General features: G+C 28.0%; 3 protein-coding genes across 4 annotated transcripts in view; 1 reads left to right on the top strand and 2 right to left on the bottom strand.

Moving 5' to 3' along the window:
* The window catches only part of LOC124954952 (disintegrin and metalloproteinase domain-containing protein 19), a 73,767-nt gene extending 60,874 nt beyond the window's left edge, over positions 1–12,893 (bottom strand). The window contains exon 1 of one of the 2 annotated variants that reach the window (XM_047508644.1): positions 12,322–12,893. In XM_047508644.1, the coding sequence (XP_047364600.1) occupies positions 12,322–12,451 (130 nt within the window). In that variant the 5' untranslated portion in view covers positions 12,452–12,893. The remainder of the gene's footprint in view (positions 1–12,321) is intronic. The other variant, XM_047508643.1, reaches the window with a different exon arrangement.
* Positions 12,894–14,550: 1,657 nt separating this feature from the next.
* On the top strand, positions 14,551–16,900 carry LOC124954873 (cilia- and flagella-associated protein 206-like). The gene is made up of 9 exons (XM_047508466.1): positions 14,551–14,620; positions 14,691–14,955; positions 15,044–15,173; positions 15,319–15,619; positions 15,809–15,876; positions 15,984–16,162; positions 16,229–16,324; positions 16,442–16,580; positions 16,673–16,900. The coding sequence occupies exons 1-9, from the start codon at positions 14,551–14,553 to the stop codon at positions 16,898–16,900; spliced, it is 1,476 nt and encodes a 491-aa protein (XP_047364422.1).
* Positions 16,901–17,189: 289 nt separating this feature from the next.
* The window catches only part of LOC124954722 (upstream activation factor subunit spp27), a 5,618-nt gene continuing 5,437 nt past the window's right edge, over positions 17,190–17,370 (bottom strand). The window contains exon 5 of the mRNA XM_047508056.1: positions 17,190–17,370. This exon is cut by the window's right edge and continues 1,758 nt beyond it. The gene's annotated coding sequence lies outside the window, so the exon portion shown is untranslated.

Below are 17,370 nucleotides of genomic sequence, written 5' to 3'. Positions count from 1 at the left end.
TGTAATTATACTGTAGGATGCATGATTCATAAGCTATATACAATGTAATTTTTACAATATAATACAGGCATACTATCACGTCGTTTTTTTTTTTTCCACAGAAAATTACAAATCATCTGTTTCTTTCTTTCTCTTTCTTTCTTTCTTCCTTTCTATCTTTCTAATTCTCTATCTCTACTATTTCTTTGTCAAGGCACAAGTCTCTCTAGAAAGCACATTTCAGTTATATAATAAATATGTAAATTTCAAAGGAACTGAATAAAAAGCTACAAGTAAAATTCATACATCCTAAGTTCAATCTACGAGTTAAAACTACAAAATATATATATATTTATTTATTTGTATTTTGTATATATATATATATATATATACACACACACATATATATTTATTTATTTATTTGTATTTTGCATATATATATATATATGTATGCATTCAATATGGAGTAGTGTTCGTAGTAAGCTTTTACCCAAATCGTTTTTCCGAGAGACGAAAGAAGAAGAAGAAGAATAAAAAGAGCCCTGGTTGCAAATCCAAAGAGCTAAAAATAGTCGTTTCAAATGTCGAGATAAAGGAGCAATCGATTTGTCCTCGTAACACAGAACAATCGTTGTTACCTTGAGATTGTGCTAATTATTTCGATTTCTACGGGATGTACGTCTATCCGATAGATATGGTATGTTGTTCTTTCATCTAAATATACATGAATTCTTTCTCTTTCTCTATCACACACATACATTCAATCACTCGCTCACTCATTCACTCTCTCTCTCTCTCTCTCTCTCTCTCTCTCTCTCTCTCTCTCTCTCTCTCTCTCTCTCTCTCTCTCTCTCTCTCTCTCTCTCTCTGTAAGTACAAATCGAAGATCGATAAGATGACCTTGGACTTTCTTTCGATGGAGTCCTAGTTACACTTTTGTGGGTGTTTTCGCTGATGTCAGTTGTGAAGCCTAGTTCACGCAAGTTTTCAAGGACGATTAAACTATAATACATATGTTATCGTATTTTTATACTTCAAGTTGTATAATATAATATCAACAAATTATTGATCCTTTTTTTTTTTTTTTTTTTTTTTTTTTTTAATAAACCTTTCTTTATTCATTTTATTAATATAAATACTGTAATACTTGTATAATATTTTTAAAGGTCAAATTATCAAGACTAAAAAGAGAGAGAAAGAGAGAGAAAAGAAAAAAAGAATAAAAAAAAAAGAAAAAAAGAAAACGTCTTAAAATGTAATAACATATCGTAATAATATAAAAATAAAATTATTAATTAATAATTCTTATCTAATGACAAACTATTGAGCTTTAATTAATAACATTAACATTTCTATTAATTTCAACGTAATATTTTAACATTAATCACGAACTAAAATAAACCGTGTTACATCGTGACCACATTGTGTAGATATATATATATATATATATATATATATTTTATTTTTTCTGACCTTCACACGTTCGTATACGCCGATGGTCAAACATAAAAAAAAAGAAAAAAAAAGAAAAAAAAAGAAAAAAAAAATCGTTAAAATTATATAGGGTAAGTCACGGGAAACGTTGATTAGAAGGGTCAATAGGCTCGACGAAAAAAAATTTATGATTACTCATGAATGTGAACCCATTTATGTCCTCCGTTCCTTATTTCGCACACCACCAGTCTTTAGGTATATACATGCTCGTACGCAAGCCGTTTCAAAAATATGTTCCCTTATCCCCACCCTCGCTACCGTTTTCCCTTTTCATTTCACCCTTCGCCAGCTAACAGCTGTCTTGCCTTTCGGTCTATATCCGTAACGAGTTTTACTGTCTGCATTGAGTGCACAGTTTTTATCCAAACTTCTTCTTCTTCTTCTTCTTCTTCTTCTTCTTCTTCGTCTTCGTCTTCGTCTTCGTCTTCGTCTCCGTCTTCGTCTTCTTCTTTTTTTTTTTCTTTTTCTTCTCTTCTTCGTCTTTTTATAGGATCATCCAACAGCCCATGTAAACTCATTCGAGTTTCGTGACTTTGTAAGATGTCAAGGAAACGATGATCCCTTTCGAGTGTGTCAACGAGCAGAATAGAATTTCTCTCATTTTTCTTATAGATATATGATACCTATCGAACACTATAAGAAAGTATACAATTTCATACAAATTGGACCACTGTTCTTATTTATTTATAAATATCTATCTATCTGAACTTTTTCTTATCGTTTATCTGATATTTATAATGAGAAAATATTTTGATAAAAGTCTATGAATAAAAAAAAAAAAAAAAGAAAAAAAGATTTCATTCATTCACATGAAATATAATCCCATAATTTTATACTCCCTAATATTCGATAATTTAAAAAATTAATGAAAGAAATAATCTATAAGCATTCTGATTAAAAAATTAAAAAATTTGATTACTAGGACAATATCAAGAGAAAATAAATCAGATTTTCTTTTTTTTTTCTTTTTCTTTTTCTTTTTTTTTTTTTTGTACTGGTTTATAGGTTACCAATTAAATCCAACTTGACTCGTCCAACATTCCTATAAGCTCAGTCAAATTTTGTACAACTTTGTACAACGTCAAAAGGAAAAAAAAAATTTTCTTTCAAGTGTATTAAGAGGAATACGAGTTGCAATTTTTTCTTACTTTCTTTGCTCTTTTTTTTATTTTTTTATTTTTTTTTTTATTTTTATCTTCTTAACAATTGTATATTAGCGTATATAAAACTATGAGATTATTTAAAATGACGAATAAATAATACTTCTCTATTTTTAATTTATAAATTTGTATTCAAATATTTTTTTTGTTTTTTTTTTTTTAACGATACATCCAACAGTCCATGTAAGCTCATTCGAGTTTTGTGACTTAGTGCAATTTTAAGAAACAATTTACCCCGAGTGCACCAATGAAATGCAATTTATCTTGAAAAAGTTATCGAATATTAATCATTATCAAATTATGGATCTCATAGATCATACTTTTCTCTTTTTTTTTTTTTTTTTTTTTTTTTTTTTTCCATGTATAAATGAATCATCCAACGAGATCAATAAATTCCAATCAAGCTTGAGAATTCGTACGATGTCAAAATATAAATGAATCCTCTTACCTGTAAGTAAAATATGAATTGTAATTCTTTTTTTTTTTTTTTCCTTTTTTTTCATCCAATATATCAATATTAAAATCATAGAATTATCTCATAAACCAATAGGATTCTATCTCGAAGCGTATATTTTTTTTGACTACTTTTACAAATGCTTTTTTTTTTTCCCCTAAGAAAACAATGATGATTCACTATGCTGTAGGATATTCATAATTTCGTGAGGTGAATATTTTTTCATCTAAAAAAAAAAAAAAAAAAAAAAAAAAAAAAAATGAAAAGAAAAAAAAAAAAGAAAAAAAAAAGAAAAAAGAAAGAGAAAAAAATGTTCCAAATATTAATTTGTTTTTATTTACTCGACATCAGAATTGAAATAACAATAATATTAAATATACTTTTGAAAAGTTTAAATATATACGTATATATAGGAATGAAATAATCGTAGTAAGAGTAATGTTTTAACAATGAGTTTAATATTTTCTGATGTAACACGTAGAGAGACGACTTTCAAGTAATTCTAATCCACGTATATATGTCTGACTGGTACGACTCGCCAACACTCGGCACAAATCGTTTATAAAGTTTTCCACCCACACGTGGCACGAGCCTCCTTATGTGACCTCCATTACCCTCCTCGTTCAGCTTTAAGTCTGAACCACAAATTCTACGATATTCAAGGCGTCGTACGTATCATTTTTCTGTATTTTCGACTGCTCAGACAATTCTTTCGACGTTTTCCATTCAAGATTAAAAATTAACAAATTTGTAATAATAATTAAAAAATTAAATCATCTGTTTAAAAATCATTTTTTTTTTTTTATTCTTTTATTAATTAAAAATAATATTCTTTCATTTGTTCACAAAAAAAAAATCAACGATTCAATGTATTTATAAATACATATTGTTCATGACAAATCGATTTGTAATGAAAATATAAAAATTTGTTTAAATTTAAACGACAGTTATTATTATTTTTTTTTCTTTTTTTTTTTTTTTTTTTTTTTTTTTAAATAATCAAAACAATTGTTTTAAGAATTTTCAATGTCTCGTATTAATTGATAATGTACTTTTTTTCTTTTTTTTTTTTTTTTCTTTTTTTTATTTCCCATAATAATGACATATATAAACAAATCAATCTATAATAAAAATATAAAAAATTTATTTAAATTTAAACCACAATGTTATTCGTTTATTAATGTTTAACGAATTTCCTACGCTCGTGCAGAAACCCAACAGGCGTAATTGAGATTTCCTCCGATCAACGCGCGAGTACCATCAATTATCCTACGTCTCCTCCTCCTCCTCCTCCTTCTCCTCCTCCTCCTCCTCCTTCTTCTCCTCATCCTCCTCTTCTATCTCCTCCTACTCCTCTATCTCCTCCTACTCCTCCTCCGTCTTCGCATATTATCCTACCGAAGCTTGCTTTTTTGCAATGTAAATATCTCAATGAAAATTCACCGTTTAATTTGTATTCCGTAACGTCGACCTGACGACCAATTGTATTTAATAGGTCAATTGACGTTAAAATGTAAATTTGTTACATTTTGAAACATCGATCGTGTTCACATCGTTCGTTTTTTCTCGAAAAAGTGAAACAGAAAGTAATGCAAATAATGCAATTGGTTAGACACAAAATCTATTACATTCGATTGTTCGATTTTACAGTAACAGAAAAAAAAAAAATTTTATTCTTCTGTGACTTCGTCAGATATGGTAAATCAAAATGATAAAGTCCAAGTTGCATGACGTGAAATACAATAAAAAAAAAAAAAAAAAAAAAAAAAAAAAGAGAGAGAGAAACAAAGAAAATATAATGCAGTCGTCACAATATGCATATAATTATTTCGAAAATTATAACTTATCTTTCTATTGCACAAAAATATGTCATGAAAAATATCAAATTACTAAAATGAATTTATCATCATATTATGGTTTCAAGGATATATTTAGAATTTGTTATAGTTCAATGTGTTTGTTATACTCGTATATAATAAGCAGAAATATATTATTCGCTGTAACTTAATGAAATATTTTCTCATATAATAACTTGATAATGAAACTTCGTTAATGAAATATATAATATAAAAAAAAAAAAATAATAATAACAAAAAGATAACCGACACATAAGACATAAGAATTAAAATAAATTGATAAAAATGATAAGATACTTAAAACTGATAATATGTAATGAGTCGATTTAATCTAACAAAATGAAGTTTGATCGAATTATGACATCGCAAAGTCTAACAATCAGTATTATCTTGGATAATTAAGTTTTGTTCAAAAAGAAATGCAAATAACATTATTAATAAGTTGCAAAGTATATGGAGATGAGAATGGTTGATTTGACATTATAGAAAAAAGTTTGATTGAACCGTAATATCATCAGACATACCAACCAGAATAATAAAGTTTCAGTTAATTTGAAATCAAGATAAAAGAAATGTAAATAACAAAATAAGTAAGTTACAAAAACTTGTGCGAGATGCATCGAATTTACATTCCAAAAAAAAAAAAAAAAAAAAGAAAAAGAAAAAGAAAATATGACTGAACTACTGCGATATCTCGTAGTCTGATGAACCAGAATGATTAAATTCGAGTCAACGCCCTGAATCTTGTCTGCTCTTCTAAAAAAGTAAAAAAGTAAAAAAAAAAAGAGAAGATAAAAGAGATGCAAATACAATTGGTAGCTAAATCATAAAACATATATTCAACTGGTCGATGTCACATTCCAGGATAAAAGTTTGATTGGGGTCCATGATATCTCACCCAAGTCTGACGACTAAAATGGTAAAAAGTTAGAATCAACACAGTTTGAAATGAAAAGTATCCGAAGTATCGTAAATCATGTTATCGTCCGATTTACTATCACATTGAGAAACTCTTCTTATTAATATTGAAGATTCCAGTCGAATATCTTCAAGAGAAAAAGAAGAAGAAGAAGAAAAAAAATGATTTATACGTTTCCTTCTCTCTTGCTATTTCCTGCTAACGACCGATAAATCTCATGAAAGGAGAAGTTTCAGAAGTCCTGCAAACTGGTCGATTAAATTCCGTACACGTTCGGTCTACAGCATCCCTTTCTCTCATTCCTGAGCCAAATAGACAGGAGGTACCATCTAGTTCAGTCCGAGTTGAGTCGTCTATAAGCTCGCATAGCTCGATTTGTCAATCGCTGATCTGCAATTCTCTCTCATCGAAACGGATCCGTGAATATGCAGTTAACCTCGAACTTCCGGAAGTTAATCAAATTGTACATAAAGGATCTTGATTAATCGACCATATACTGTTATGAATCATTCGATTAATCGTATAATCGATGAACTAATCTAGCAACATTTTATCAAATAATACATTAATAATTTACTGATATCTTAAAAATAATTAAATATTCTAATCCAATTTCTTTTTCTTTTTTTTTTTCAATAATGAAATTCTCTAAAATAATTATTGTAAATCAATAGTTAAATTCGGACGATTTGATATATTATTGATGTATTATGATTATTTTAATTATTTCTATTTTTTCTTTTTTGTATATAAATAAAGCTTTATTGTTTTAAATTATATTTAAATAAGATTATAGTTTCTTTAATACATTTTGAAATAAAAAAAACTTTTCTATTTTTCTAAATTATTTTGCAAAAATTTAGTTTTATTTTTTATAACAAAATAAAACTACATTTTTATAATACAGTTATATAATAAATATAGTTTTATTTTTTATAACAAAAAATAAAAAAACCTTTCGATAAATCTACTAAAATTTAAGACAACAACGTCAAGATTATATGGATTAATTGCTGATTAATTTCTAGTGATTTTTTGATACTAGTAACTTTGGATATTCAACTTTCGAAGAAATTCAACTTGCTAAACGATAATTCATTGAGATCCAAAACTGTATAACTTACTAAAGATAAGCGAAATCTTTCCGTCGTGTTTCTTCACAGTCAACGCCTACATTGTAACCGACATTATAGTTGGGAAAACGATTTATACGGCGATTAAGCTATTGACTTAAGAATGAGGCTCTTTCTAACGCATTAAACGATTCTCGTGTCTTCGTGGAAACTTACAAGTTGGCCAGTGAAAACTAGTAGGAAGAATGAAGTACTTATCACTGATTCGTCGAACTAATGCTTTTTTTCTCCTTTCTCCTTTTTTTTTTTTTTTACGATCCCACTATTTCAAGTACGTCAATTAAACACTAATAACGAACCTATTAATAATTTCTTTTATTACATTGAATGATTCATTATCAGGTAAAGAGTTTAATGTAACGTTACTATATAATGTGACTAGTAAATTTTCAATTGTTAATATAAAACTATATACCTATATATCTAATTATAAATTTATAAATGATTATATTCATGCACAGTGTGATTCATTGTCAGGTGAAATGTTTAATATAAGGTTACTGTATCACATCTAGTGACTTTTATATTATTAATATAAAACTATATGTACATATCTAATAATCCAATTTATAAATGATTATTTTCATTCACAGAGTGAGTCATTGTTAGGTAAAGAATTTAATATGTATCTAATGAAACTGTATGTATCTAATAACAATCTTATGAATGATTATTATCATTCACAGAGTGAGTCATTGTTAGAGGTAAAGAATTTAATATGAAATTACTATATCACATCTAGTTATTTTTCTATTTTTCATATTAGAAATAATAAGAATATAAGAGGATAAAAATTGATAAAAAAAAAAAAGAAAAAGAAAAAGAAAAAAAAATATAAGTCGTTCTCCTTTAAATATTTGTTGAGAAAACTCAAACGTTAAAGTTCGTTTATATTAGGAAATCATTTTCTTTTAAGATGAAATATTTTCGTAGATTTCCGCTAAAGGCAACTTCGTGAATGTGTATGCCCTATCGTTGGGGACAATGAAGAAGAAAGTGGCACGGCTGACACTTCATTGCCCGCTCTCGAATTCGCATTGTTATCCTACCATTGGACGCTTGAAAAAAAAAAAACGGGCAATCAAGAAACGTCTAAACGAGTGTCATTCTGTGGTTAACGACCTTTTTGCAATTTTTCATACTACAATGGAAACTTTTTTGCCATGAAAATTTCATCGAGCAATATTGAAGATTTGTTTCATTTTCAAAAAAAAAAAAAAAAAAAAAAAAAAAAGAAAAGAAAAATTTGAGTAATGATATAAGAATAATGAAAAAGAAAAAAAATAATAAAATTAACAATTTCAGCAATCCGTTCCTAGTATTGTTTTTTAAAATATTTAGAAGCTTCGAAATAAATAAATAAAAATTCTTTCGTTTAAAAAAGCAAAAAAGAAAAAAAGAAATGACAAAATTTACCGACCATATCTAAATAGTAATTCTTTTTAAATGTTCAGAATCTCGAAATAAATAAATAAAAGATCTTCCATTTTCACGATGAAAATAAATAAAATAAATAAAAGTACATCCTTCACGGCACTATTTTGGAATAACGCTTCACCTAATACGTGCGATAAATTTAACGTTAAAAAACGGACACTGAAAAATGATAAAACCGGCTTGTAGCAATATAAAAGAAAAATTATAGGTTAGGTTGTCCCAAAAGTTATCTTTTTCGTTTTTAAAACACTGCCATATAAATCAGCTGCGTGCAGATAGTGAAAAAAAAGCACTTTTGAGATAATCTACATTGAAAGAAAAGAAAAAAAAAAAATAATAATAATAATAATAATAAAAAGAAAAAAAAAGAAGAAAAAAAAGAAATGAATAATAGAAAGAAGAAAAAAACGAAAGGAAGAATATAAAATTACATGAGTAATACAACTGATTGATTATGAAGGAGAGGAAGTCAGACGAGTCCATCATCATCATCATCGAAATATATGTATATAGGTTATGTATTCGAATACTTAACTTCTTCTCTCTTCCTCACGATTAATCGGTTAAGGAGTCGATAAAGAAACGGATCTACAGGTCGCAAACAGTTATCGGAAGTCAATTCGAATTAAACTTTCTCAGAGTTCGAAGACACTTTATAAACCATGAACGAATAAGTTTAATGTATGACTATTCCAATGTCTCTGCTAGTTACTTCGACATACGTCGAGACCTTCATTGACACCAGACGTCTCAACGATTCAATGAATTGCAGTATTCTCGCTTTTAATCGTTCCCACTCTTGGATCTTATCAATAATGTGAATCATCGTTGTCATTCTTTTTTTTTCTTTTTTCTTTTTTTTTTTACATATCACGAGAAACGCTTTTATTTAAGAGAAAAAGAATAAAATCGAATGAAGAAAGGAAAACGAGAAAGAAAATAATATTCGGAGTCGTGAGAAAATCTACAAAAAAAAAAAAAAATAAAAAAATAAAAAGGAATAATAATATCATTAAAAAACATACAATACGAATATCAGAGAGATCAAATGAAAAGTAAAATTTGTCGATTTAAATTATCAAAGAGAATTCAAATTCCATTTGATGACTCAACCCGCATCGCAACGTCTCGCAAATGACTATACCCAGTGTGATGCATTCATTTAACAGTTCTTCGTAAATCGTTTCCTTTCTTTTCTACAAGTACGTCTTTCGTAACATCCATCGCCAATTCTTTTCTTTCGTAACTAAATATTTGATCTTTTATTAATAAGATTACGATACTATTTTCACTTCCGTTAAATATAATTTATATTGATTTTCAATTTTCCCCCCCTCCCCTCCCTTAAAGATACGTATCAAAATTTCGAAGGAAAAAAAAAAAATTTATTTCATTCAAAAAAATAATAAATAGGTTAGACTTTCGTCAAAGTATTGTCGTGATAATGAACGAATCCGTCGTAATATTTTAATAATGAAATTATTTATTATAAGATACTGCATTCGAAGTATCGTCGCGAAATAATTTATATTATAAATTGTTATAGAAAAAATAAATGAACAAGATCGTAAAGAAAAAGAAGAAAAAAAAAAAAAAATGGTAAAAATTATAGATCAATCTTTCTAGATTACATTTAGTGATACATAAAAAAATTAATGATGTCAATGTACCGTTAAAAAAGAAACGAAGTGGACGTAATAATCACATGTCTATATAGAAAAAAATACGAATAATGTCATGTTCTACATATTATATTCCGTATCAATGAATAAATTAACATTGTCTCGCTATTCATAAGAAAAATAATAAAAAAAAAAAAAAAAATAAAAAAAAAAAAGAGGAGGGAAACAAATATGGCGACTAGAAAAATTCTACTCTCCAGATATATATTATATTTCATATTAATGAACAAATTAACCTTATCTCGCTATTCATAAAATGAAAAAAGTTAATTAATAAAAACGAATATGACGACTAGAAAATTCTACTTATTAAATTCTACCTTGTCAAGTACACATTATATTTCGTATTATTAATCAAATTAACATTGTCTCGGTATTCGTAAGACTCAAAGAAAGAAAAGAAAAAAAAAACAAAAAAAACAAAAAAAAAAACAAAAAAATCAAAATAAACAAGTAAAAAATGAGAAAGGAAAAAAAAAAGTAAGGAAGAAATATTACGACTAAAAGCTTTTATCTATCCTTTCGGTTACGTCATATAAAAATATGGCGGGAAATGTAAAAGTTCCAATTTTCTTACGCACAAAAAGAAAAAAAAAGAAATGTCCTTTACAATAATGTCCAAAGGATCATCGCGAGAACATATTTATTCTTCATCGAGATTTTTAAGAAGAACAAGAAAAAAAATAATGGACGATACGGTACGAACAAAATTCGTCTGTATATTCATCAAGTTTCGTTTACATTTTCAAACTGACGGAGATAAATCGAAGAAAGAGAGAAAGAGAGAGAAAAAGAGAGAGAGAAAGAGAGAGAGAGAGAAAGAGAGAGAGAGAGAGAGAGAACCCTTCGCGCTGCGCCAAAAAAAAAAAAGAAACAATAAATGTCGATTTTTTTTCCATCGTCCTCGTTTAAAAAAAAGGGTATAGCGCGTATTCGTAAACTTGTCAACAAAAAAATGTTGATCTTTATAAATTATAATTTCTTATTTGAAAATGGGAACGCGCAACAACGAAACGATATATATCACTTTCGAGATAATTATTTTCTTCGAATGTTGCGGAATCATATGAAAAGTACCTATGTACCTATGTATATAAGATCGGATACGTTCGACGCGTTCTCCGTTATTCGAAGCGAAGGTGAACGCTTTTCTTCGACCTATCACGATGTTAGACGAGATGCCTCTCCCACTCCGACCTTATATACATGCATACATTATACATACGTACATATATACATACATATATGCATATATATATGTATATATATATATATATATGCATGTATGTATGTCACACACGTTGTCTTTGTCAAAAAATATGAAAAGAAGAAAATAAAAACGTACGAGTAACTCTCGATAAGAGTCAGCTGTATTAAAGAGAGAGAGAGAGAGAGAAAAAATTTATAACGAGTAACGTGTTACGCCATCTTTTACTTAATACCTTTGAAAATTTTTTTTCCTTTTATACAAACTGGTAATGATGAAACGAGTAACTTTCAACAAAAAAATTCTAAAATATTATTCATTGAAATATCATTAAAAATAATGGACGACGATCGTCATTGGTGGTCTTTCGTAAAACTTAATAGAAAATTGTAATTTTTATTATGTTATTCGTATTATATTCAATACAAGTATACGTCGTTCATAATATATATTGTGTGTTTCTACGTATCTGTATTTATGTATATATATATATATATATATATATATATATATATATATATATATATCAGTTTTTATATTTCTATTGAATAGGTACTACGCTTGGTAAACATTCTCTTTGAAAAGTAAACACGTACTCGTAAACGAAACGTTGAGGTCGAACGTGCTTCTAGCTAGATCTGAACGATATATATGTTTTCGATTATCGAAACAAGTGAAACAAATTTCGATAATCGAAAAGTTAATCAATCAAATCTATATATATATATATCATCTATATATATACATATATATATAAATATATATAAATAAATAATAAGAGGACGTTGAGCTTTCCAATAGACGTTCTATTAAATATAAAGTTATTAGTTATAAAATATAAAAATAAAAAAGTAAATAAAAATAAATATATATATATATATATATATATATACATATGTAAATATATTAAAAAAATAGATATATACATATTATTCATGTATATTATATACATATATATATATGTATTGTGTGTATATATAAATGAAATCGATCAACTTGCCTTGACTTTCAGTATAAGCGGCGACGACGATCGTCAGAAGAATCAAAAGAAAGAGCACCGATTTGCACCGCACCATCGAAACACTTGCGAAGAATAACCGGGAGTCCAGCCACCAATTATCACTAATCATGTTTACCCCCCCCGTTTCTCTTCGTAAAACGTCCTCTCCCGTGATTCAACACGACTAACAACAATTTATTATTTCACGCGATCATCGTTTAAACGTAACACTTTTATGTTTAGTTACCTTACACGAGTCGCCTTCCCTCTTTATTTTCAACGCGACGCGAAGAAACACCACACCGTACCAACCACCACGTCCGACTGGTCCGACAACGCAGACTGTTGCGACACCTCTGAATTCTGTATCACCCCTACTACGCCAGCCTATCGAACCATCCTATCTCACGAACTTATCCGAGTCTGACCGATTACGTTCGAACGTCACGATACTTCAATTTGCGGGAAATTTGAATCTATTTATAATTTTACTTTCTCTTTTAATCGATTTTTTTTTTTATATCCAACGATCATTCTTTTATTGCATTTATTTGTTATGATAAATAATATCTTTTTTTTTCTTTTCTTTTCTTTTTTTTTATTTTTTTATTTTTTTTTAATAAATATATAAAAGATAAAATATTATAGTCTTTAGATTTAATATATACACACACACAAAAATATAAATATTTTTATTCAATAAATTTTTAATTATTATTATACATTATATAATATATATATAAATATTATATATATATATATATATATACACCTTCATTTCGAAAAGCTCAAATATTTAAATTTAGTATATATACCTAATTATATATATATATATATTTGTTATTTTTTTTATTTTCTGTTTCAAACAATATTTTAATATTATTATATATTATAAAATGTAATATACGTATCGTATCGATTTTCCTCGGTTTCTAAACAAACATTGATCAAACTACGGATCGCAAGCAGTCGAACTTTTTCTCGTATTCATATATCATTAAAAAAAAAATGTGTTATTTGTTGAACTTTTGAACATTATTAGATAAATATTTTTTCTATCTGAATAATGGATAACGTCCGAAAGATATTAATAAAAAAAATTCTACACGAATGTAACAGTAATAAAATAAACGTTACCTATGATATAGTTTCCTTCTTGGTAAGTTTCGTTAAATCAGAATAAGTTAACCTCGAATTTTCAAAACTAACTTGTTCATAATCTAATTATATTTTTAATAGCTATCTCTGACACAATTAAATCCAATTTATCAATTGATCGACGGCGACGACGACGAGAACGAGATAAGTCATAGAAAATTGATCGATATAATAAAAGAAAAATTGCAGGATCAAAGTAGATCAAGTTTAACGACATTGAAGAATCAATTATATTATGCTAAACATTATCGTGAAAGAGGTCGCTATACTTATCTAATTACATATTTTAAATTACATTAATTATATATTACCATATTAACAATTTCAATTTAAGAATTTTATGTTAGATGAGATAATCAAAAAACATAGGATAAGTCTTCATCGTAAAACGACGCCATTGGTTACTGAAATTTGTGAAACGGAAAAAGTCGAGAATGATCATGAAATGGAGAAACTCTATCAGAAAATAATTATAGTTATTACACTTTTAAGTGGTCTCGGTAATCCTGCTGTAACGAACACTTTACGGTGAAACTAAATTATTATCTATAACGTACAATCTCTCTCTCTCTCTCTCTCTCTCTCTCTCTCTCTCTCTCTCTCTCTCTCTTTCTCTCCTTTTATATATATATATATAAAAAAAGTAAAACAATAAAATAAAATTAAAAAAAAAATAAATCAAATAATAAAATGAAACTTATGTTTTTAGAGAAGTAACAGCTACGTTGCAAAGTGTATTTCAACCATCCGAATTGTCACATTATGTGAAACTTCCTAAACAGGAAAAGGAAGAACAACTTATGGAATTGATGTGTATAGTTGCCGGTATACGTTTATTTAATCGAGATTGCGAACGTGGCGGAAAAGAAATCGATAATCGTAAGAAGTAAATTATTGATAACTAATTTCTTTGAGCTCAATAAAAACAATTTGCTCATTGCATGATTCATGAATATTTTTTATAATGACAGAATTGAAAATGCGCTTTCAATACTTTTGATTATTATTTCCGAGGCTTCAAAAAATATACGGTATTTTTTTTCAGTCAAAATTTGTCATTCTGTATAAATGATGGCTCCACAAAATGCCTTGGGATGTAGCGCACCCCAATTACACAATTATATAAATTATTTTGAGATGTGCACAACTTGGATTAATATAATTTACGCATTATAATTATATTGTTTATACTTTGTCTTTTTATTTTATAGTTCCGAGTATTTTACAAGATGCCGTTAAGAAAACGTACGACGATATCCTTGAATTATTGGAACGATTAATGACGAAAATTTATGAATTTACTGCGACGATAGAGAATATCATTTCTTTCGTTTCGATCGACGAGGATTACGACGACATTTGTTACTCGAGCGTAAAAAAAATTATTTTACCTGAAAACATCAAGGAAGATAATTACGAACGAGTTGTCGAAATTTTAACGACGTCGCGCCAACAAGAGATATATATTAGGAAAGTGTAAAAAAAAAAAAAAATAATAATAATTACCAATCACTATTTTATTATATCATTGGATAATTATTTTGTCATAACTTTTGTCTTACAGAAAATTACTTTCCGACGTGGAACACAGTGGTAATATTATAAAAAATTTAATAGAACGTCTTCAACAACGTTTGATGAGACTTCATGAAACGATGCGTTATAGGACAGCCATTCCAACGACTCAAGTCTATGTAAGTTATAAATAAAAAATATTCTTTCTTTTTTCTTCTTCTTTTTTTTTTCATTAAGAAATGTATTAAATAAATAATAAAACCAATTCGATCTTGATAGATCAATGAAAATCTTTTTTTTTTTGTCTCATATCTCCATTTACAGCCACAGTTCATTGACCTAGCGGATATATGGATGGGATTGCAGGATGAAGTGATAATATTAAGTAATATTAATAATTTCCTTTGGGAGATACATAATTTAAATATTAAGGTAACACAAAAAGGTTCACTTTATTTCTCAACAAAATCGTATTACAAAGGACCCTCGGAGCACTTCATTAATTTTATTTTTTCGCAGAATGTAAACGTGTACGATCAAGAGATATTCAAGGATCTCATAATAAAGAATGTAAACATATTAACGGACGCCGAACGTCTCGAACTGTCAATGGGCGAAACGATAAGTAATAATAAATATTTCACAAGATATCTACATTGTCCATAAAAAAGAAAAAAAAAAAAAAAGAGAAAAAAAAAGAAAAAGAGAAAAAAAAGAAAAAGAGAGAAAAAAAAGAAAAAGAAAGAAAAGAAAAACCCCCAAAAAAATTATATTCACATCGTCGCAAGTAATATATTTCCATTGAAATTTTCAGCAAATTGTGGTGATTGTACTCTTTATTATCCGAACACTACTAAGGACTTTGATAAAATTGATTTGGAGGTAAATGCAATATCAATGTCAATTATAATATAATACAAAATTACATCATATAATATACGTAGTAATATCGCTAACGTATTTAACGGATCATATTTTATATCGTTGAGTTTCTCGGCTTTTGCGCTTGGATGTTCGTCACGGGGAAAGGAGCTTTGATTCCAGCAAATCCCAACAATGGGGTTGCTAAATGGCGAGGAAGGTATTATGCTTTCAGTTCTGCAACAGCTGCTCGTCATTTTGGAAAGGAACCAGATAAGTGTGTGAGCTTTACAAATGGAAGTAGTCTGTAAAATCTTTTTTTTTTTTTTTTTTTTTTTTTTTTTTTTCATCATCTTTCTCCAATTCGTTGCAGATACGTTCATGAGGCTCTAAATTTCGTAAGGGATCACATAGAGTACATTTATCTATTTCAAATGTATGAGGATATCGAAACTATGAAAACTAAGGAGTAAGTTGCTAATATATATATATATATATATATACACACATATATATGCATATATATATATATATATCGTCCTTGAAAATAATTTCACGCTTTAAACATAAATATATAATTGATAAGGTTAACAGAAGATGAATTAGAATTAAAGACTTGTCAGGATCAGACAGTTCAAACCGATACGCATATTTTACCACCATCAATGGATAATACAAATAACGTTTGGAATGTTTGGGAACTTAGAAAAAGAGCTCTCTCTTTGGTGATCTAAGAGTTTTTCCTTATCGTAACATAATTATATCTTCGAAGAAATTTACGGACGGACGTTAATTCATTATTATTTATTAATATTAGGCGAAAATAGTAAAGTGTGCGACGAAAAGCACGCAGACTTATATATCACACTTTAGAAGCGGTGCCTGCGTGCAAGCAGCACCACCAAAGGACAAGGAAGTTCAAACTAAACGGGATAACTATATGAACACGAAGAAACTTCTCACTTATATTTTTGGATTACGAGGAAGACGCGACAACAACCAACACGTTCTATCTTTCCTGGAAGAGGAATTTGAACACTTATAAAGCGAAACACTTAGACCTCCTTTTTCAATTTTATTTTTTTCTTTTTCTTTTTTTTTTTTTTCCTTCTTTTTTTTTCCTTTATCGTAATAAAACTTACACCAACTAGGTATGTAAAAGAGCGTTGGCGTTTCAATACAAAACTGATAAAAATTCGTCATCGTCGTAGCCGTCGTCGTCATCGTCGTCGATTGATTGATTGATTGATTGATCGATTGACTTTATCGTTTATTAAAAATTACGGGGTAAGAAGGTAAATTATAATAACGTGGAAATAAATGTAAACGAGAAATATTTTTATAAAAAAGATGAAAGCAGTACTTTTTAATGACACGTTTTTTTTTTTTTAAATACATTCACGGAACAGTACGTTGTCTCGAGCCATGTTTCCTCTTAAAGAGAGAAAAAAAAGAGAGAGAGAGAGAGAGAGAGAGAAAAAAAAGAAAAACAAAAACAAACTATTATTATTATTA

This window comes from Vespa velutina, chromosome 16 (assembly GCF_912470025.1).
Source record: "Vespa velutina chromosome 16, iVesVel2.1, whole genome shotgun sequence".
NCBI lineage: Eukaryota > Metazoa > Arthropoda > Insecta > Hymenoptera > Vespidae > Vespa > Vespa velutina.
This window is presented reverse-complemented; position numbering and strand designations above follow the sequence as displayed.

Bases quoted from the DNA above. Each gene is read 5' to 3' on its own strand.
- LOC124954873 (XM_047508466.1), top strand. From the start codon at position 14,551: ATGGCTCCACAAAATGCCTTGGGATGTAGCGCACCCCAATTACACAAT. The intron at 15,620-15,808 runs GTAATAATAAAT...TGAAATTTTCAG, and splicing joins GTCAATGGGCGAAACGATAA to CAAATTGTGGTGATTGTACT. The intron at 16,163-16,228 runs GTAAAATCTTTT...AATTCGTTGCAG, and splicing joins TTTACAAATGGAAGTAGTCT to ATACGTTCATGAGGCTCTAA.